Below are 23,636 nucleotides of genomic sequence, written 5' to 3'. Positions count from 1 at the left end.
AGTTGCATCCAAAGAACACCATACCTACTGTGAAGCATGGGGGTGGAAACATCATGCTTTGGGGCTGTTTTTCTGCAAAGGGACCAGGACGACTGATCCGTGTAAAGGAAAGAATGAATGGGGCCATGTATCGTGAGATTTTGAGTGGAAACCTCCTTCCATCAGCAAGGGCATTGAAGATGAAACGTGGCTGGGTCTTTCAGCATGACAATGATCCCAAACACACCGCCCGGGCAACGAAGGAGTGGCTTCGAAAGAAGCATTTCAAGGTCCTGGAGTGGCCTAGCCAGTCTCCAGATCTCAACCCCATAGAAAATCTTTGGAGGGAGTTGAAAGTCCGTGTTGCCCAGCGACAGCCCCAAAACATCACTGCTCTAGAGGAGATCTGCATGGAGGAATGGGCCAAAATACCAGCAACAGGGTGTGAAAACCTTGTTAAGACTTACAGAAAACTTTTGACCTGTGTCATTGCCAACAAAGGGTATATAACAAAGTATTGCAAAACTTTTGTTAATGACCAAATACTTATTTTCCACCATAATTTGCAAATAAATTCGTTAAAAATCCTACAATGTGATTTTCTGGATTTTTTTCTCATTTTGTCTGTCATAGTTGACGTGTACCTATGATGAAAATTACAGGTCTCTCTCATCTTTTTAAGTGGGAGAACTTGCACAATTGGTGGCTGACTAAATACTTTTTTTCCCCACTGTATTTCAAGACATGGCATATGAGGGTGCGGTGAGATACCCAATGAGTTGGACTGTACTTTTTTCATCAATCATTTTGAAAAAACTTTTGCTTAAAAACTAGAAATCAAATGACCCTCCATTGTTAACACAGTGGATTAATCAAATGCATTATTTGGGCTACAGAGAGAGGAAGAATTGTGCAGTTTGAAGCTACAGTGCCTTCAGAAACTATTCACACCGCTTGACTTTTTCCACATTCTATGTTACAGCCTGAATTTATTAAGTCAAAAAAAAATGTCACTGGCCTACACACAATACCCCATAATGTTTAAGTGGAATTATGTTTTTTCAAAATGTTTACAAATTAATTAAAAATGAAAAGCTGAAATGTCTTGAGTCAATACGTATTCAACCCCTTTTTTATGGCAAGCCTAAATAAGTTCAGGAGTAAAAATGTGCTTAACAAGTCACATAATAACTTGAATGGACTCACTCTGATTGCAATAATGGTGTTTAACATGATTTTTGAATGACTACATAATTTCTGTACCACACACATACAGTTCTGTAAGGTCCCTCAACCGAGGAGTGAATTTCAAGCACAGATTCAACCACAAAGCCCAGGGAGATTTTCCAATGCCTCGCAAAAAGGGCACCTATTGATAGATGAGTAAAAAAAAAAAAAAAGTTGACATTTAATATCTCTTTGAGCATGGTGAAGTTATTAATTACACTGGATGGTGTATCAATACAACCAGTCACTGCAAAGATACAGGCGTCCTTCCTAACTCAATTGCCGAAGAGGAAGGAAATCGCTCAGGGATTTCACCATGAGAACAATGGTGACTTTAAAACAGTTACAGAGTTGAATGGCTGTAATAGGAGAAAACTGAGGATGGATTAAAAACATTGTAGTTTCTCTACAATACTAACCTAATTGACAGAGTGAAAAGAAGGAAGCCTGTACAGATAAAAACATATTCCAAAACATGCATTCTGTTTGCAACAAGGCATGCACTAAAGTAATACTTTAGAGCTTGAAGAATTTAGAAAAGATAATGAGCAAATGTTGCACAATCCAGGTGTGGAAAGCTCTTAGAGACTTACCCAGAAAGACTCCCAGCTGTAATCGCTGCCAAAGGTGCTTCTACAAAGTATTGACTCAGGGGTGTGAATACTTATGTAAATAAGATATTTCTGTATTTATTTTTCAATAAATTTGCAAACATTTCTAAAAACATGTTTTCACTTTGTCATTATGGGCAGTGCTTAATTTGTAAATCGGAAGGTGCCGGAACAGAAATTGAGCGCTAGAGTGGGGTGAGCTGGGGAGTTCTGAGGTTCCGGAATGCATGAAAAAAAACCCGAACCCTTATAATAAAGCATTGCATGCATATCATCGCATTTGCTAGTGGCATAGAGCAGTAGAGTAGAGGCACTTACAGAAGTTGCACACATGGAGAACATTTTTAGTAGCCTAGGGTCTGGGAAAAATGTGGCCTTTTATGAATGCATTTCATGCAATTCTACTTCATTTTACATGACTGGAGACTTTGGCAGAATCTTTTTTTATACCGCACAAATGATGGAAATGGCAGGCTTCTTTGACACTGACAAACTGAAAATCTGAGATAAATAAAAAACGACCTTGTCTTGAATCCATCAATAGCCTAGGCCTACAGTGGCTTGCGAAAGTATTCACCCCCCTTGGCATTTTTCCTATTTTGTTGCCTTACAACCTAGAATTTTTGGGGGGTTTGTATCATTTGATTTACACAACATGCCTACCACTTTGAAGATGCAAAATAATTTTTTTGTGAAACAAACAAGAAATAAGACAAAAAAACAGAAAACTTGAGCGTGCATAACTATTCACCCCCCAAAAGTCAATACTATGTAGAGCCACCTTTGGCAGCAATTACAGCTGCCAGTCTCTATGGGTATGTCTCTATAAGCTTGGCACATCTAGCCACTGGGATTTTTGACCATTCTTCAAGGCAAAACTGCTCCAACTCCTTCAAGTTGGATGGGTTCCGCTAGTGTACAGCAATCTTTAAGTCATACCACAGATTCTCAATTGGATTGAGGTCTGGGCTTTGACTAGGCCATTCTAAGACATTTAAATGTTTCCCCTGAAACCACTCAAGTGTTGCTTTAGCAGTATGCTTAGGGTCATTGTCCTGCTGGAAGGTGAACCTCCGTCCCAGTCTCAAATCTCTGGAAGACTGAAACAGGTTTCCCTCAAGAATTTCCTTGTATTTAGCGCCATCATCATTCCTTCAATTCTGACCAGTTTCCCAGTCCCTGCCGATGAAAAACATCCCCATAGCATGATGCTGCCTCCACCATGCTTCACTGTGGGGATGGTGTTCTCGGGGTGATGAGAGGTGTTGGGTTTGCGCCAGACATAGCGTTTTCCTTGATGGCCAAAAAGCTCAATTTTAGTCTCATCTGACCAGAGTACCTTCTTCCATATGTTTGGGGAGTTCCCACATGCCTTTTGGCGAACACCAAATGTGTTTGCTTATTTCTTTCTTTAAGCAATGGCTTTTTTCTGGCCACTCATCCGTAAAGCCCAGCTCTGTGAAGTGTACGGCTTAAAGTGGTCCCATGGACAGATACTCCAATCTCCGCTGTGGAGCTTTTCAGCTCCTTCAGGGTTATCTTTGGTCTCTTTGTTGCCTCTCTGATGAATACCTTCCTTGCCTGGTCTGTGAGTTTTGGTGGGCGGCCCTCTCTTGGCAGGTTTGTTGTGGTGCCATATACTTTCAATTTTTTTATAATGGATTTAATAGTGCTCCGTGGGATGTTCAAAGTTTCTGATATTTTTTTATAACCCAACCTTGATCTGTACTTCTCCACAACTTTGTCCCTGACCTGTTTGCAGAGCTACTTGGTCTTCATGGTGCCGCTTGCTTGGTGGTGCCCCTTGCTTAGTGGTGTTGCAGACTCTGGGGCCTTTCAAAACAGGTGTATATATACTGAGATCATGTGACAGATCATGTGACAGTTAGATTGCACACAGGTGGACTTTATCCTCTCTGCCACGTTCCACTTCCTGTTCGACTGGCGACCGCGGCCAAGCGCCTGGTTCTGCAAACGCTACAAAACCCCGGCCTGTCGATCTTTACTCCTCCACCCTGCTTCCTCCATCCACCTCCTGCTTCGCTCTGACCCCTCTGGGTCAGAGGTCAATCCAGGGTCTCAGGGGTCGTTACTAGGCAACGTGACCTTTCACCCCCACCGCAGAGGGTCGTGGCAGATGAAGGACGTGACCGCGGCGATAAAGGAGGCCAGGGAAAAGGGCAGCCATTTTGTGTCAGTGGAGGTGGACTTTGGGCTGCAGTACCACAGAAAACCAGAGGACACGCTGTCTGGGGCCAGCCTACCTTATTTGTTGGTGTAAGCTGACGACCAGGAGCTAGATGAGCCCAACAGTTTGGCACAGACTTTACAGAGGTATGACCCTGAGGCGGAGGAAGAGTCTCCTCACAGTTCTCTTCTTCACGCTAAACCGGGGTCAAAGGATCATGTGAGAAGGGAGGTACCATCCCTCCCATACTACATCCAGAACAACGAACTGCCAGAGGTGGAGTTCAAGCCTAGCAGATCCATGAAAGAGGACCCGTTTGAAACTGCCTACCATGCCCTGAAACCCATCAAGCCTCTCTGATTAATGTCCTCCTTGCCTGGTCCGTGAGTTTGGCGGCGGCCCTCTCTTGGCAGGTTTGTTGTAGTGCCATATTCTTTCCATTTTTTTTATAATGGATTTAATGGTGCTCCGTGGGATGTTCAAAGTTTCTGATATTTTTTTATAACCCAACCCTGATCTGTACTTCTCCACAACTTTGTCCCTGAACTGTTTGGAGAGCTCCTTGGTCTTCATGGTGCCGCTTGCTTGGTGGTGCCACTTGCTTAGTGGTGTTGTAGACTCTGGGGCCTTTCAGAACTGGTGTATATATACTGAGATCATGTGACAGTTAGATTGCACACAGGTGGACTTTATTTAACTAATTATGTGACTTCTGAAGGTAATTGGTTGCACCAGATCTTATTTAGGGGCTTCATAGCAAAGGGGGTGAATACATAGGCACGCACCACTTTTCCATTATTTATTATTTCGAATTTTTTGAACAAGTTATTTTTTTCATTTCACTTCACCAATTTGGACTATTTTGTGTATATCTATTACATGAAATCCAAATAAAAATCCATTTAAATTACAGGTTGTAATGCAACAAAATAGGAAAAACGCCAAGGGGGAAGAATACTTTTGCAAGGCACTGTACGTGTGTGGAGATACATATTGTAGGTTACAATATGAGAAGGAAATTATAGTCCTAAAAATGCTTTCCAGTTTCACTGACTCACCCAATGATGCGCAGCTCACTTGCTGGTGATATCCGATGTGCTCATGCCAAAAGCCTATCTCTCTCACTCTCTCTTTTGTAATACAATATTTGGAAGTTGATCAAATATTTTGGTAGCCTACATCATAGCCTTTTCTTTTCAGCAGGAGCCAGTTACTTTACAACATGTGTTGGAATCAACTCTTAGAATATTAGGCAGGGCCGAAAATCTACTTTTTCAAATTACGTTTTTTTGTGGGGGCAGGAGAATTTATGAAGAGGCAACTTAAATGAACTTTGATCTATTATGTGAAAAGTTAAAATAATTGTTCATGCCACTGAGACGTAGTGGATCCGGCCAAATAGGTTCCGGAACAAAACAGTCCAAAACGGAGAGGTGCCATCCGGCAGGATCCGGCTCAAATTAAGCCCTGATGATGGAGTATTGTGTGTAGATGGGTGAGCATATATATATATATATATTTCATCCATTTTGAATTCAGGCTGTAAGACAACTAAATGTGGAATAAGTCAAGGGCTATGAATACTTTCTGAAGGCACTCTATATGGCATGAAGTATTGCACTGGAGATGTCCAGGGATGAGCAATTAGAAAGTGTTATGATGAGACTGGCAGGGTTATGGTGGGAACATGTGGGTCTGAGCAAGTGTGAGGTCATTAATATTTGTGGAAATGTGTGCATGTAAATGTTGAGTTGTCTATTGTTTTTGTCTATGTATGTTTTTGTATTGTAAAAAAAGTAAATAATTATAAAAAAAAAAAAAATTAATAAAAAGTGAACCACTTTCGTACACTGAATTTGAGCACTGAAAAACTTTAAACTCTATATTACATGACCAGTAGGTGGCATGTCGCTATAGCTCTGTACCAATATAACACCTGTGATTAGAAAGTACAGTAAGTAGGATAGCCTATCTCAGGCTAAACCAATCCAAATGGTTCACGGCAGATAGCCTGTTTACTTTGTGAAGGCCTCAGGGACTCAATGACAGACTGACCAACAAGCTCTCACAGTCTCACGTCAGAATTAGACGTTCATCCATGTTTCTCAAACATCAAATTTGAAAGTGTTTGGTTACTTCTCTGTATCGTTCCAAGGTTAAGTTTATGCATTAACTCTGAATTCTTAAGGTTAGGCATTAATTCTGAATGGTTAAGGTAACGGTTAAGGTTTGGGAGGGCTTAAAACAAAAACATCAAAACAACTTTATATCACTGGATGCAAACATGTAACCTTTGGACACAGAGGCAGATGCTTACGCCCATCCGCCATCCCCATGCACAACGCTTACATTAAGGTAACAGCACTCACTGTTGCCCCTAGTGGCCGGTTTCCACGTTATCTCCTGACGTCCTCAGATAATGGATGGACGTCAAATACTGACTTGTATCATGGGTGACCTACCTGGAATGACAAGTGTCTCAGTTCAAGAGGGGTGACATCGTCCATAAGGGAAAAAGGCCATTGAGGGGAGCATCCTGCACTCGGATGTAGTCTCTTGAAATGTGCCTCTTGAAAGTGGCACAGATGGGCAGCTAGGGGAAGTGCACTGCTCCTTCTTTTGAAATTCAAGTGGATGACATCCTAATTGCCGCCTGGTTGTTTCCTGTGTCCGCCAGTGATCCATAGTGACATCAGTCTCTCTCTCTCTCTCTCTCTCTCTCTCTCTCTCTCTCTCTCTCTCTCTCTCTCTCTCTCTCTCTCTCTCTCTCTCTCTCTCTCTCTCTCTCTCTCTCTCGCTCTCTCTCTCTCTCTCTCTCACTCACTCACTCACTCACTCACTCACTCACTCACTCATCACTCACTCACTCACTCACTCACTCACTCACTCACTCACTCACTCACTCACTCACTCACTCACTCCTCACTCATTTACTCACTCTCACACACACACACACACACACACACCAGGCAGGACAACAACATTCAGCAGTAGAAACAACATTCAGCAGTAGATTTGAGGCACCTGAGGGCAGCTGGGTTAAAATGGGTTCACCTTAGAACAAGAAGTTCACCCTCTCAGAGTTGTGGGTAAATGCAATATACCGGATGTTCAATATTTGTGAACCCCCTGACATAACTTCTAAGTGAAACATTTTAGCATTTTCGTTGAAGGATTAGTCAATCTCTCCACCTTCATTTAATAGTGGCATAAAATAGCACTTTTCTAAGACAAAGTTTGAGCCCTTTGGGCAGCTGGAGGCAGCCATGTTTCAAAATGGTCTCTTCATTGGAGCATGTTAAAGCAACCAGCCAGGGCCCGGTTTCCCGATAGCGATGGAATGTAGGCTTACGAGTGTTTCCTACAATGGCCGAAGATGTAACATGCATTTCCCAAAACTCCACGCAGAGAGAAAGTTTGCTAAGTGCGTCGTTGAGGCATGCGCATGTGTCAATACTAATAGGATCGAAAGAAAGGCGGCACTGCTCTCGGGTCAGCTTTCTCCATTAAATGTTACCTTAACATTTGAATTATTCCACAATACCGACGATGGATCGGCGCCTAGAGAGATGTTATGACTGCAAATATTGAGGTGGCTTATTCTAAAGCTTACCCTAATGCACTAAATCAAGATTTGGCTAAATTGGACAGTAGCCAAATAGCTAAATAAAATTAAATTGAATTAACATGAAATTGATTTCAATATGATTGAAATATATATACTTTTCTGTAGGTATGCTATATATCTTTTAATGCAGTTTTCATTTGAAGCATATTTTTATCCTTCACTTGTTTGTAACAACTGCAAAGACATTGGCAACCTTGTATTTGTAGCCAACTGTGTTGTGATGTTATCGGTTGTCACGGAGAGACGGAAAAACACTGTGATTCTAAGTTTAGCGGAGATCTTCTGTGTATAAAATGATGCTGGACGGTAAAAAATCATCTAACGACGCAAAGATGAACGGAGCTAAGTACAGAGAGATCCTTGATGAAAACCTGCTCCAGAGCACTCAGGACCTCAGACTGGGGTGAAGGTTCACCTTCCAACAGGACAACGACCATAAGCACACAGCCAAGACAACGCAGGAGTGGCTTCGGAACAAGTCTCTGAATGTCCTTGAGTGGCCCACAAGAGGCCGGACTTGAACCCAATCGAACATCTCTGGAGAGAACTGAAAATAGCTGTGCAGCGACGCTCCCAATCCAACCTGACAGAGCTTGACATGATCTGCAGAGAGGAATGGGAGAAACTCCCGCAAATACAGGTGAGCCAAGCTTGTAGCGTCATACCCAAGAAGACTTGAGGCTGTAATCGCTGCCAAAGGTGCTTCAACAAAGTACTGAGTAAAGAGTCTGAATACTTATGTAAATGTGATATTTCAGTTTTTTATTTTGTATAAATTAGCAAACATTTCTAAATACCTGTTTTTGGTTTTTTATTATGGGGTATTGTGTGTAGTTTGATGAGGGGGAAAAATGATGTAATACATTTTAGAATAAGGCTGTAGCGTAACAAAATGTGGACAAAGTCAAGGGGTCTGAATACTTTCCGAATGCGCTGTATATAGCTAGCTAAAAACTAGGCTAGGTTAAAGATTCCACTAGCAGGTAGCGACCTACACTAGCAGGTTCCACCTAATCATTACCGTCACAATAAACGTAAACGGTAGGCAACAGTCATATAATATAATTGGCTTAACAGCCAATGTGTATTATTTAACATTAATATTAAAATAATACTCACTTATAGGAATGGGTAATTGTTTACAAGTTGCTAGCTATCCCATAAAGCCATGACCGAAAACCACATATTTTCATCTTCTGTGGTTTGGTAACTGCCTGTTCTTCGACAGACTCTGGCTGGACTTAAGACGACGCAAAGTTTGGAAAATGTAAAAGTATGTGGTGTCCGTCTCGCAATGGAGCCTTCAACCGCAAGGGGGCCTTGCGATTCCACCACATTGTGGACATCCCCATTGCAATGCACGACATCCGGCGCAATGTAATGGACTGCTTGTGGGTAATGTGAACAAGGCTTCGATTACGAGCGTTTTCAAGTGCAACGTTAATAACGATGGTTTTGGGAAACAGCTCAGAGATTTAACGATGCTCCTACAAAAGTTCTAAAGATTAACTTAGCCTTAAGGTGTTTTTGGGAAAACCGGGCCCAGGCCAGTGGCCTTGAAATTTTTGCATCTCTGCCAAAGAAGTTGATACTTTAATATTTTTTGTACCATGTTTATAACTGGCTTCCAAACATTATTGTCACCATTCAACATAATCTCACCACATGATGATTTAAAAACAATAACATATTCTATTGACACATTTGGATTAAATTAATTTTTATTCTAGGTCTTATAATTTAATACACATTTACAAAAATACAGCAGTTTCTAAAATATAATAATAATAATAATAATAATAATAATAATAATAATAATAATAATAATAATGATATGGTAACCAAGACAAATTAATTTCAAAATATAATATTGAAATATAGAAACATATTTCTTGTTTCTTCCACTTACATAGCAGGCTTGAAAATATTATTAAGGAGGATACAAAAAACAAATGAATTCCAGATCTTTACTATTCACTTGAGGGTAGTTTTAGTAGAACCAAACTTTTTAAAATCATTTTTACAACATAACACAAACGTCCCTCAAACAAATACTTATGATATGTACAGAGTATGCATAGCCTTATAGTGTCACTAAAATGCATCTGTATAGCATTCTGTGTATTTAATACATACTGTGTAAGCTGCATATATTGAACACTGTCTTTTACCGTCATTCTAGCTTGAGTGACCAATGTGTCTGGGCCAATAAAACATTTAAAACATGAACACAAAACATGATCTCCATCCCTTTGACATCCTTTTGTGCATTGTTCGGATAGAGGAAAGTATAGGTATGTAGAGTGCATTCGGAAAGTATTCAGACCCCTTGACTTTTTCCAAATTTTGTTACATTACAGCCTTAATCTAAAATTGATTACATTGTTTTATTTTCCTCATCAATCTACACACAATACCCCATAATGACAATGCAAAAACAGGTTTAGACTTTTTTGCAAATGTATAAAAAATTCAAAACTGAAATATTACATTTACATAAGTATTCAGACCCTTTACTCAGTACTTTGTTAAAGCACCTTTGGCAGCGATTACAGTTTGGCCGGGCTGCCAGCTCTAGGAAGAGTCTTGGTGGTTCCAAAACTTCTTCCATTTAAGAATGATGGAGGCCACTGTGTTCTTGGGGACCTTCAATGGTGCAGAAATTTTTTGGTACCCTTCCCCAGACAATTCCTTCAACCTCATGGCTTGGTTTTTGCTCTGTCATGCACTGTCAACTGTGGGACCTTATATAGACAGGTGTGCCTTTCCAAATCATGTCCAATCAATTGAATTTACCACAGGTGGAGTCCAATCAAGTTGTAGAAACATCTCAAGGATGTATGAAAAATGTATGCACTCACTAAAACTGTAAGTCGCTCTGGATAAGAGCGTCTGCTAAATGACTAAAATGCAAATGTAATGATCAATGGAAACAGGATGCACCTGAGCTCAATTTCGAGTCTCATAGCAAAGGGTGTCAATACTTATGTAATTAAGATATTTCCGTTTTTTTATTTTAATAAATGTGCAAAAATGTCTAAAAACCAGTTTTTGCTTTGTCATTATGGGGTATTGTGTATTGGGTATTGTGTGCATTTTTATTTAATTAATTTTAGAATAAGGCTGTAACGTAACAAAATGTGGAAAAAGTCAAGGGATCTGAATATTTTCCGATTGCACTGTATGTACATTTTTAGTGAATGAGGATTCAGGGTCCTGTTCAGTAGGCATAAAACATAAAGAATAGTCCAAAACCGGGAGGTACTATCTGAACGTGTCCAATAAGAAACCCTGGTTTTCATTTTCTGTTGCAAAAACTTTTTCTGTGGTGTGCCCTAATGAAGATGACCCAGGACTCTGTCTATTAAAACAAGAATGATCAGTGCCGCAAAAACAAAACAAACAAATCGCCAGTCAAGCAGCCCTGGTTTTGAGCTTAACAATTAGAATTCCAGTTGTTTGGAGAGAGAGATGGGGGGGGGGGAGAGAGAAGCGATGCTGTTCTGTGGAGATATGGTAGATGTGGAGGATATGGTAGATGTGGAGGATATGGTAGATGTGGAGGATATGGTAGATGTGGAGGATATGGTAGATGTGGAGGATATGGTAGATGTGGAGGATATGGTAGATGTGGAGGATATGGTAGACGTGGAGGATATTGTGGTGGTCTGTCTGCTGCTACCGGAGGACTTGACGGGTGCTGCCAAAAGCAGATAATGTGCCTCTTCAACACCTCTTCACATTCAACTATCGTTCTCTCAGTGTCAAAGCCTGAGGGATACAAGGGACCAACAGACGGACAGACACCTCAACTAATTTGTTCTTTTACAAATATATCTCTGCCTTTTACTTCCCTTTTTTGTCCTTTGAAATTCAGTCCATCCTGTTTTGCCTGGCTTTTTCCCGCTCTGTCTTCTGGGCCTATCTGCAGGCACAGCTCTCCACAGACATGCTGGGGTAGACCTTGAGCACCAGATTACCCCCCTCATCATGGTAGAGAACCCCCAGAGGGCTCATCTTCTCTGGGACACAGCAGGGCTCTGGGACCCCTGGAACTATCCCAACCGCACGGACTATACTCTGGATGGTCGCATGGTTAGAGGGATACAGCACCTAGGAGAGAGATGGAAGGGTGGGTGAAGTAGAGAAAGAGGGAGAGAGAGAGGTTACAACATTTACTGGCAATGCCGATAATAATTCAACTGGAAAAATTCCGTTAAGGTTATTCTGTATTTCAAAAAAGGAAAAGTGGTCTTGATAAAAGCTGTCTATGATTTAGAAGCACAATGGTTCATTCATTTAATAAAGTGCAAGTAGGAAAACATGATACAGTAGTACAATTAAGTACATTTAAGTGTGTCCGCAATGGCCAGTAATGTATCTGCTGATTTATACTATTTCCTAAATGTTGTAGACATAACATCAGACTATGAGCAATGGAGCAGTTCTGAATTGGAAACCATAAAAACATTCTCGGCTGTCGTGCTCACTTTAAAGTAAGTGTGAGGTTATCCTCTCTGCTCTATCGTAGCTTTGTTTTGTTCTCTAACATTGACCATGTTTATTGGGACTAGGCTTTAGCTCAGAGCGCTAATAAAGACCAGATTTGACCCAGGTTCAGATTTGACACAGGTTTGTCACAGTCTTTACCTTGGGCATGGGGAATCCACAGGTGCCAGCGCAGTAGTAGGCATCAAATGCTTTGGGCGCCAGGACCCACTCACTCCAGCCGATGTCTGCAAAGTCTACCCTGAGTGTCCTCCTAGAACAGCTCCTAACCTGGGGCTTCGAGCCCCACTGTCTCCTTCTCGCCTTACGCAAGGTCCGCTCATCAAAACTCAGCATTGGAGACTTACTTCCATTCCCTATATCACTCTTTCCATCCCTCCTTCCCTCGCTGTTGTCTTGCGACCGACTACCTCCATCGCTGCTCTTTTTTGGGGTCCTCTCATCCAAGCTCAGGACCGGTGATTGACTCCCTCCATCCCTCTCTCCATCTTTCACTTCTTCCCCCTTCCTCCTCCTCTCCTTCCTCCCAAGCTTGGGCTTGATGTGTTTCAGGGCATGGTAGGCAGTTTCAAACGGGTCCTCTTTCATGGATCTGCTAGGCTTGAACTCCACCTCTGGCAGTTCGTTGTTCTGGATGGAGTATGGGAGGGATGGTACCTCCCTTCTCACATGATCCTTTGACCCCGGTTTAGCGTGAAGAAGAGAACTGTGAGGAGACTCTTCCTCCGCCTCAGGGTCATACCTCTGTAAAGTCTGTGCCAAACTGTTGGGCTCATCTAGCTCCTGGTCGTCAGCATACACCAACAAATAAGGTAGGCTGGCCCCAGACAGCGTGTCCTCTGGTTTTCTGTGGTACTGCAGCCCAAAGTCCACCTCCACCGACACAAAATGGCTGCCCTTTTCCCTGGCCTCCTTTATCGACGCGGTCACGTCCTTCATCTGCCACGACCCTCTGCGGTGAGGGTGAAAGGTCACGCTGCCTAGCAACGACCCCTGAGACCCTGGATTGATCTCTGACCCAGAGGGGTCAGAGCGAAGCAGGAGGTGGATGGAGGAAGCAGGGTGGAGGCGTAGAGATCGACAGGCCGGGGTTTTGTAGCGTTTGCAGAACCAGGCGCTTGGCCGCGGTCGCCAGTCGAACAGGAAGTGGAACGTGGCAGAGAGGATGATCTCAAAGTCCTGGAGAGATGTCAGGTTCAGATGGTACATCGTCTTCTGGTCAGACGAGTCTACAGGGGGAGAAATCAGTTACTTCAGAGAGTGTGTTTAACAGTTACCCAGGAGAGAGCAGGCAGAGGCACAGTGATTCCCTATAGTGGGAAGAAACCTTGAGTGGAACCATACACTGGAAAGGGAACCCATCAGTCTCTGGCTTTTATAGGAGAGTATAAAAAGGGGAAGAGTTAGGAAAATGTGGGGGGGGTTGCGGGGGGAGAGAGAGATGAATTGGAGTGACTAAAGAGATACAGTGCCTTGCAAAAGTATTCCTCCCCCTTGGCGATTTTCCTATTTTGTTGCATTACAACCTGTAATTTAAATGGATTTTTATTTGGATTTCATGTAATGGACATACACAAAATAGTCCAAATTGGTGAAGTGAAATGAAGAAAATCACTTTTTTCAGAAAATTCTAAAAAATAAATAACGGAAAAGTGGTGCGTGCATATGTATTCACCCCCTTTGCTATGAAGCCCCTAAATAAGATCTGGTGCAACCAATTACCTTCAGAAGTCACATAATTAGTTAAGTAAAGTCCACCTGTGTGCAATCTAAGTGTCACATGATCTGTCACATGATCTCAGTATATATACACCTGTTCTGAAAGGCCCCAGAGTCTGCAACACCACTAAGCAAGGGGCACCACCAAGCAAGCGGCACCATGAAGACCAAGGAGCTCTCCAAACAGGTCAGGGACAAAGTTGTGGAGAAGTACAGATCAAGGTTGGGTTATAAAAAAATATCAGAAACTTTAAACATCCCACGGAGCACCATTAAATCCATTATTAAAAAATTGAAAGAATATAGCACCACAACAAACCTGCCAAGAGAGGGCCGCCCACCAAAACTCACGGACCAGGCAAGGAAGGCATTAATCAGAGAGGCAACAAAGAGACCAAAGATAACCCTGAAGGTGCTGCAAAGCTCCACAGCGGAGATTGGAGCATCTGTCCATAGGACCACTTTAAGCCGTACACTCCACAGAGCTGGGCTTTACAGAAGAGTGGCCAGAAAAAAGCCATTGCTTAAAGAAAGAAATAAGCAAACACATTTGGTGTTCGCCAAAAGGCATGTGGGAGACTCCCCAAACATATGGAAGAAGGTACTCTGGTCAGATGAGACTAAAATTGAGCTTTTTGGCAATCAAGGAAAACGCAATACTGGCGCAAACCCGACACCTCTCATCACCCCGAGAACACCATCCCCACAGTGAAGCATGGTGGTGGCAGCATCATGCTGTGGGGATGTTTTTCATCGGCAGGGACTGGGAAACTGGTCAGAATTGAAGGAATGATGGATGGCGCTAAATACAGGGAAATTTGAGACTGGGACGGAGGTTCACCTTCCAGCAGGACAATGACCCTAAGCATACTGCTAAAGCAACACTCAAGTGGTTTAAGGGGAAACATTTAAATGTCTTGAAATGGCCTAGTCAAAGCCAAGACCTCAATCCAATTGAGAATCTGTGGTATGATTTAAAGATTGCTGTACACCAGCGGAACCCATCCAACTTAAAGGAGCTGGAGCAGTTTTGCCTTGAAGAATGGGCAGAAATCCCAGTGGCTAGATATGCCAAGCTTATAGAGACATATCCCAAGAGACTTGCAGCTGTAATTTCTTCAAAAGGTGGCTCTACAAAGTATTGATTTTTTGGGGGGGGTGAATAGTTATGCACGCTCAAGTGTTCCGTTTTTTTGTCTTATTTCTTGTTTGTTTCACAAAAAAAATTATTTTGCATCTTCAAAGTGGTAGGCATGTTGTGTAAATCAAATGATACAAACCCCCCCAAAATCAATTTTAATTCCAGGTTGTAAGGCAACAAAATAGGAAAAATGCCAAAGGGGGTGAATACTTTCGCAAGCCATTGTATACACATTTTCGTTGTCAAAACTCCCTTAACATCTCTCCATAGAGTACATGGCTTCTGCAGGAAAAACACAACATGTGTTATAATGATATGCTATCTTAGAACAGAATTTTGAGTGAATGGCGGTCTGTTTTGTTCTATAAACAGGACAATGAAGCATAGCCTTCATACTCCAGCCCAGGATACAGTGGCCTCTTTAGGGAAATAGAGCGTTCTTGATATGGCACGTTATTGGTGTCCCCGTCTCCTAGTTACCTCATAGTTTTCACAGCCGGCAGCAGCTGCGCTTGACTTGGGGGCGAATCCTACACACATTCTTGCGCATTTTGTGCTTCAGCGGCAGCAGGGCTATACTGCAGCTGACGCCACACAGACAGATCTGCCCCTGAGTGCTGTCCTAAAAAGCAGTCATTGGCAGACGGTTCCAAAACAATCCTACCTATTTGGGCAGCCTGGTCTCATAGACTAGACATATCATATTAAATGTAAATCCGGACACACAAATTAGTATGATATGTTATGGTTAGTATGGTTATATAAGACAGATGGTTACTCAAGGCAAAGGTTGACCTTAACCCCTAACCCCTAGCCTAGCTAACATTAGCCAGTTAGCTAACGTTAGACACATAGCCACCTAGCTAGAATTCGCAACATATCATACATTTTTAAAATTTCGTAACATATTGTATGTTAGGCAAATTCGTAACATACAATACCATTTGTAATTGGTAACATATCATATGAAATGGGTGATGGACATTCACAAATGAATACATAGGGTACTAGGGGGTAAATAGCCTCATTGGGTAACTGGCCCCGCCCTGTAATTCACATTACAGGGGGGGCAGTTACCCAGGTACTTTTAAAAAACGCCCCTTTTCTAAAAACAACATTTCATGAAATAACTAAAAAAGTGTAAACTGTAGCCATTTATTTCCCTTTATAGTTTATTTACCTAAGCATGACCTTCATCCACATACACATTTTTCCCAAACATTGCTTTTTTGTGTCAGCAATTAGACATTGTTCTTAGGGGGGTCTAGTTACCCCCTAGTACCCTACCATATGAAAGGTAACATATCACACTAAATTAGAATAATACGGGAGGGAGGTGGGCGGCAGTAGCCTACATTAGCCTACATTGATGTTATTGAAAAACATAACAGAACATGGGGTTCTTATATAATAATAACCATCACCATAACTTGGTAAACGAAAAAGACACAGCCAATCCAAGTTGCGTTTCTCCCCGTGCCAATCTCATCAGCACCGAGGAAAGTTCCTTACTCTCTCTAAGAACAGACATACCGTATGTCCGCAACTCTCATTTGTGAGTCTCAAGAAATGAGGAACCGTATCAGCGTTGAGGATAACACTAATTTATCTACATACATTTTTCTGTCCAGCATCTGAACAATTAAGTTGGATGTGCGATGATGTTATGTCCAGCATCTGAACAATTAAGTTGGATGTGCGAATTTCCCTTTTTTCAATGTTCATCATAGACAGCTATAGTCCTTCCACATCCACACTCACCTTGGCTGGCTCTGAAACTCCTGACAGTGTTTCCCTCTACGAGTTGGTTCAGTTCTCTGTTGTATTTCTCATACAGCCTGTGCATGTGCTGTGAGACCACGTCGTGATCTGCGCTGTCCCGGTCAAACTCCGTACCATCTCTGACCTGTCCCTGCACGCTCCTTGGGTTTCGGCTTGCGGTCCGACCCTCCAAAGCTCCAAGACAACTACCCAGCAATAGAAAAAACATGTGAGCTGAAAACTCGAACCAGACTGCCATTTCAGAATCATACGCAAGATTCAAGGGAGAAAACGTGCATCCGAGGAACGACTTGGTATTAAGGTGACTGGAATCCAAGGTTATGTGCCCAGAGAGTTTTCCACCTCGCGTCCGCTTTCACTGCTCTTTCTTGGGTAGCACTGTCACTCATGCACAGCAGACCGTGTGGATGTTGGAAGTTAGTTTAGCCTACTCTCTGTAGAGTTCTGCCACTTTTACACTTGTTTTTCCTTTACAGCCAGAGGTGAGAGGGGTAACGAGATAACTCACTCACTACAGTTCCAGTTCGCAATGCCCGAAAGAACTCACTCACTACAGTTCCAGTTCATAATGCCACAAGTCTCCCTCTCTCTCTAGTTCATAATGCCCCAAGTCTCTCTCTCTCTCTCTCTCTCTCTCTCTCTCTCTCTCGCTCTCTCTCTCTCTCTCTCTCTCTCTCTCTCTCTCTCTCTCACACACCCTCTCTCTCTTTCACACACACCCTCACACACACACAGCCTGCAAATTGGTCCATTTGAAAACAAACATTTCAATCTAAAAAATGTAACAATCCAAATACAGGTACCTGCCAAAATGATAGAAACAATTGAGTAAATGAGGGATATGAAGATGTCATCAAAGCAAATGGTGGCTATTTGAAGACTCTCAAATATAAAATATATTTTGATTTGTTTAACACTTTTCTGGTTACTAGATGATTCCATATGTGTTATTTCATATTTTTGTTGTCTTCACTATTATTATACAATGTAAAAAATAGTAAAAATAAAGAAAAATCCTTGAATGAGTAGGTGTGTCCTAACTTTTGACTGGTAGTGTATACAGTACCAGTCAAAAGTTTGGACACACCTACTCATTCCAGGGTTTTCTTTATTTTTACTATTTTCTACATTGTATAATAATAGTGAAGACTTTAAAACTATGAAATAACACTTATGGAATCATGTAGTAACCAAAAAAGTGTTAAAGAAATAAAAATATATTTTATATTTGAGATTCTTCAAATAGCCACCCTTTGCCTTGATGACAGCTTGGCACATTCTTGGCATTCTCTCAACCAGCTTCACCTAGAATGATTTTCCAACAATGTTGTTCCCACATATACTGAGCACTTGTTGGCAATTTTTTCTTCACTCTGCGGTCTGACTCATCCCAAACCATCTCAATAGGGTTGAGGTCGGGGGATTGTGGAGGCGAGGTCATCTGATGCAGCACTCCATTACTCTCCTTCTTGGTAAAATAGCCTTTACACAGCCTGGAGGTGTGTTGGGTCATTGTCCTGTTGAAAAACAAATGATAGTCCCACTAAGCCCAAACCAGATGGGATGGTGTATCGCTGCAGAATGCTGTGGTAGCCATGCTGGTTAAGTGTGCCTTGAATTCTAAATAAATCACAGACAATGTCACCAGCAAAGCACACCCCACACCATCACACCTCCTCCTCCATGCTTTACGGTGGGAAATACAAATGCAGAGATCATCCGTTCACCCACACCGCATCTCACAAAGACACGGCGGTTGGAACCAAAAATCTCAAATTTGAACTCCAGACCAAAGGACAAATTTACACCAGTCTAATGTCCATTGCTCATGTTTCTAGGCCCAAGCAGGTCTCTTCTTATTATTGGTGTCCTTTAGTAGTGGTTTCTTTGCAGCAATTCGACCATGAAGGCCTGATTCACACAGTCTCCTCCGAACAGTTGATGTTGAGATGTGTCTGTTACTTGAACTCTGTGAAGCATTTATTTGGGCTGCAATTTTTGAGGCTGGTAACTCTAATGAACTTATCCTCTGCAGCAGAAGACTCTGGGTCTTCCATTCCTGTGGCAGTCCTCATGAGAGCCAGTTTCATCATAGCGCTTGATGGTTTATGCGACTGCACTTGAAGAAACTTTCAAAGTTCTTGAAATGTTCCGTATTGACTGACCTTCATGTCATAAAGTAATGATGGACTGTCGTTTCTCTTTGCTTATTTGAGCTGTTCTTGCCGTAATATGGACTTGGTCTTTTACCAAATAGGGCTATCTTCTGTATACCCCACCCCTTCCTTGTCACAACACAACTGATTGGCTCAAATGCATTAAGAAGGAAATACATTCCACAAATTGACTTTTAAGAAGTCACACCTGTTAATTGAAATCCATTCCAGGTGACTACCTCATGAAGCTGGTTGAGAGAATTCGAGGAGTGTGCAAAGCTGTCATCAAGGCAAAGGGTGGCTATTTGAAGAATCTCAAATATAAAATATATTTTGATTTGTTTAACACTTTTTTGGTTACTACATGATTCCTTATGTGTTATTTCATAGTTTTGATGTCTTCACTATTATTCTACAATGTAAAAAATTGTAAAAATAAAGAAAAACCCTTGAATGAGTAGGTGTGTCCAAACTTTTGACTGGTAGTGTATATATATATATATATATATATATATATATATATACACACAGTATATATATACATAGATTTTATGTTGGGGAAGCCTGGCTTCCCTTGGCCTCCATGAATATACGCCACTGCAGGCCATTATTTTGGCTACCATGGCTATGCACCCCAATTGATGACAATGCCCCCATCCACAGGGTACAAGTAGTCACTAAATGGTTTGATGAGCATGAAAACGATGTAAACCATATGCCAACCCAATTGAACACTTATGGGTGATTCTGGAGCAGCGCCTGAGACCGTGTTTTCCACCACCATCAACAAAACACCAAATTATGTAATTTGTCATGGAAGAATGCTGTCGCATTCCTCCAATAGAAATACAGACACTTGTAGAATCTATTCCAAGGTGCATTGAAGATGTTCTGGCTCATGTTGGCCCAACACCCTATTAAGACACTTTATGTTAGTGTTTCCTTAATTTTGTCAGACAGTTACTTGTATGTTTTTGATAAAACTGGACAATGATGTTGGTGTTTTATTGAAGTTTGTCAAAAGTGTGATCATAACAAACATATCAAACATTGTTAAATTATGTTGTCAACATTCATGCTTCAAATAGCATCACAACATTGTCTCCAATAACGTATTTTGACAGCAACTCAGTCACACATGATTAGTGAACTACACCTACAAATATAGGAGCGAGCAGCTATGAACGGTGTTCACAGGATGACAGAAAGGACACAAGATCAGTTGGATAACAAAGCAAGCACTCTATCATGTAGAAACTATCTTCTTTTATGTGCAATCAGTGAAAGCATTACCATATTTATCTCTCAATACCACAAGGAACACGCAAGTGAAGTTTATCTAGTGCTGTAGGTTGGTTATCTTTCTTAAAGTAATTCCTTAATGTATTGAGTTATATACCAATTCTGGGGTCAATTTGACTAATGTTAAAGTTGCACTGCGTAACTATGTGTGTACAGCTGTTTTTGGAGACCCTTCTGGCAAGAATGCAGGATATTTTCTAGATTTTAACACAATTTCCCAGAAATCCCTGCTCTCATGGGTAGTCGGCTGGGAATGATGTAGCATCAACATTCTCTCTGAACAGTCTAGGCTGCAGGGAATTTGAGTCTGAAAGTGGATGCAATAACAGCTACAGACAAGATTGAAAAGAAGATAAATCGATTCCATTGTACAATGTCTTCAGAACAGGTAAAAACATTATACACTGGGTATAATTCTTCATTTATACATTGTAATAAAAAGTATTAATGTTGCCAGAAAGGTAGTAATGTTACATTGACATGTAATAACGTTGTAGCTACCGTGAATTTCTCTGCCTGGTAAAAGATTAGATAGCTATCCAAGCTAGCTAGCTAACCTGGTAGCTACATTAGCTATCACAATGGAAAAAAGCAGTTTAAAACAATGCATTTTGACTAGCATAGCTTTGCATTCACAGAGCATTACTTTGGCTTTGGCATGCACCGGTAGTCCTTTGCCCTTCTGACAATAGTACTGGGTATGGCTCCTTGGATTCTCAAGAGCTGTATGGTAGTCCTTATCTAGCTATTAGCTAGCAATTTCTTTCAAACAGACCTTTGTGAGACCTTTGTGAAATAGATAACCGGTGATAAATGTGCACCAATGTCAAACAAATTGGTATGAGTGTGATGTAGTAGCCTGATCATAGATTACACATTCAATTGTATATTTATCAAGAACAACAACTGCATTTTATTTGGTATCTACAGGTGGTTATTTCATTAGCTACATTGGTTATCAATATGTTGTGTATTGATTTTAGAAATGTGCTACTCAACCCTTCTGCATGAAAACCATTATCAGTTACATAATAGACCATGTACTGAACATTACAATACATTACAAACATTGTTGTTTACATGTGTTTCTTTTGTAGGATTCCAGTTTTGATAGGATTCATGTCCACATTCAGGGGAAGATATCCCAGGTTCTCCAGACATCCCAGACTGTGGACAGACCTGCTGGTGCACCTACCTAAATTGCAGTCAGGGCCCGGACAGATGTGTGAGCAGGTTTTTTGCCTGGAGGAGAGGATTTTGCGGCTTGTCCGGTATATCAGAAATGACATTTTGGCATTGGCTGATCTGCAGGATCCAGGCACCGATCACAAGGAATACAGACATGCATCATAAAGACAGTATGTTGTTTGGTATTATTGAGCCCTGGGACAAGAACAGAGTACTGATCCCTAGGGTGTAGAGCTCTCATGTCCTCACTCCAGAAGACAGCACAGTAAATCAACTTCTGGCGCCATCACATTTACAGTCCAGCAGTACCATCAGAGACAGCTCCATGTTCACAGACTGCTAAATACTTCAATCCAAAGACTCTGCACGTTACAACACACAACTGCTGCCATTTCACCACTGCACTATTCTATTTATTTATTACCTAGTATGTTTACATAACAGTTAAACACTTTCCATGACTACACTGTACTTCATTCTTCATTTGGATCCCAATTAGGAAATATATTCCATTTGGTAATATCTTTGTAAAAAAAAACTTGTGTGATTTTTTCCCCATCGGTCTGGGTGATATCAGTTCAGTACTTTATCAGAATGTTTTCCTTACACTGTGCTTCTGTTACATGTATTTTGTGAATGTTACAGAGGATACCTTGTATTCTTGTTTATCTCCATAATAAACCTTTATTTGACCTGATCTGTGTAATCTGACCGACTTGTTTTGGACTGTATTTACACCAGGGTAGTCCTTCCGCCCTTCTGGATATGTACCTTCCTGTAGGTCTGCTAATTTGAAGTGAAAACCATCAGGAGCATAGATATTCAGGAAAAGAGAACAGTTTAGTAAATAATTCTAAAACCATTTCAAAATTACAATAATGATGCCTATATGCTAGATAAAGAATGCACAAATATTGTTTCTTACACAAGTTTATTTTTGCCTAACACAAACTTCCCTTATTAGCATATAATTTATGTTTGGTTCGACAACATTTCTGAGTACTCTGTAGGTTTTCACACTTTCCCAGGAACCACCAAGTCTGACATAAGGGAAAGCTCCTTCCCCGCTCAAAAGTGTGCTAACTGCACCCTGTGTTGCTTGTCGACATCTCCTCGAAGTTGTAGCAGCTCAGCTGTTGTTGGTGGTGGCACTTCAGGGAGTCTTGGTTCATCTGATCTCAGGGTCATTCTCCTTGGTAGCTCCAATTGAGATCCCAGTCTTCTCAACACTGCTCTCTGAAGTTCTGGGATGTAGGTGTAGTCCTTTGTCGTTTTCAATGCGTAGACACTCCACAACAGTTCTGTAGCAATTAGGTTTGTGCAGTAGGACTAGTACATTATCACAGCATATTGGCTATATGCCTGGTCTGCCAATATTGTTCTTCTCAGACCATATTATATTTAAAAACTTGAGCTTTAATAACAAAATATATCAGTTGGTGTAGCACTTGCGAGGCACAGCTGAGCATAAATTGAAATGATTAGCAAATTATTTGCTTTTTTATTTTACTGGACTGATGGTACCTGTATCTGATGGTCATGGTGCTTTCAAGACAACTGGGAACTCTGGAAAGAAACTAGGTCAAATCATGCCGTCAGTGATCTTCAGGTTGGAAAGTCAGAGCCCTAGAAAGATGCCTGAGTTTCGGACTTGGAATTCAGAGTTGGATGACCATTCAAAACTATTTTTCACAGTCTGATCATTTCTTTCCGAGTTCCCAGTTGTCTTGAACGCACTGAAGTCGGAAGTCGAAGGATTTCCGAGTTCCCAGTTGTTTTAAACACAGCATTAGTCTCAGTGGTGGGAGGGAGAGAGCAGCAGAGGGTCCGCCTCTCACGGTCCCTGCTCTCTCCTTCCTTTCCTCCACTGACCAGAGAGTGGGGACACCGTCTTCCACATGATGGCGAAACTCATTGCATCTGCCTCATGCACAAATTCATGTTGTTCCTATGACCAGAGAAAGTGAAATATTCCTTGATATTAAAACAGACATGACTAGCTGCTAATAATAATAAAAACGCAGGGCTGAACACAGGGTGAGAGTGGAATTAGGAAGAAGCGTGTTTTGTAATAGTGTTGAATAAAAACAGTATTGACAGTGCTGAATAAAAACTTAAGACATTAACTCGCTCATAAAAACAGCAGCTCTTTGCTGTATTCTTTGACAGTCTCTCTCTGGTCATGGTTTTAAAAGTTATGAAATCT

The 23,636-nt window shown here is 41.4% G+C and overlaps 1 protein-coding gene and 1 long non-coding RNA gene across 2 annotated transcripts; one reads left to right on the top strand and one right to left on the bottom strand.

Annotated features, from left to right (window-relative positions):
* Positions 1-10,751: 10,751 nt before the first annotated feature.
* On the bottom strand, positions 10,752-17,356 carry LOC121582575 (growth/differentiation factor 10-like). The gene is made up of 3 exons (XM_041898470.1): positions 16,764-17,356; positions 12,284-13,371; positions 10,752-11,746 (listed from the first exon to the last, which is right to left on the bottom strand). Exons 1-3 carry the CDS (start codon positions 17,020-17,022, stop codon positions 11,555-11,557), a joined length of 1,539 nt encoding a protein of 512 aa, XP_041754404.1. The 5' UTR covers positions 17,023-17,356; the 3' UTR covers positions 10,752-11,554.
* Positions 17,357-20,496: 3,140 nt separating this feature from the next.
* LOC121582570 lies at positions 20,497-22,127 on the top strand. Its single transcript, XR_006003376.1, has 2 exons — positions 20,497-20,630; positions 21,340-22,127. It is a non-coding gene; the product is annotated as an uncharacterized LOC121582570 (long non-coding RNA).
* The last annotated feature ends 1,509 nt before the right edge of the window (positions 22,128-23,636 follow it).

This window comes from Coregonus clupeaformis, chromosome 1, assembly GCF_020615455.1.
Source record: "Coregonus clupeaformis isolate EN_2021a chromosome 1, ASM2061545v1, whole genome shotgun sequence".
Lineage (NCBI taxonomy): Eukaryota > Metazoa > Chordata > Actinopteri > Salmoniformes > Salmonidae > Coregonus > Coregonus clupeaformis.
Note: the sequence above shows the minus strand (reverse complement) of the source record. Positions and strands in the feature narration are given on the sequence as shown.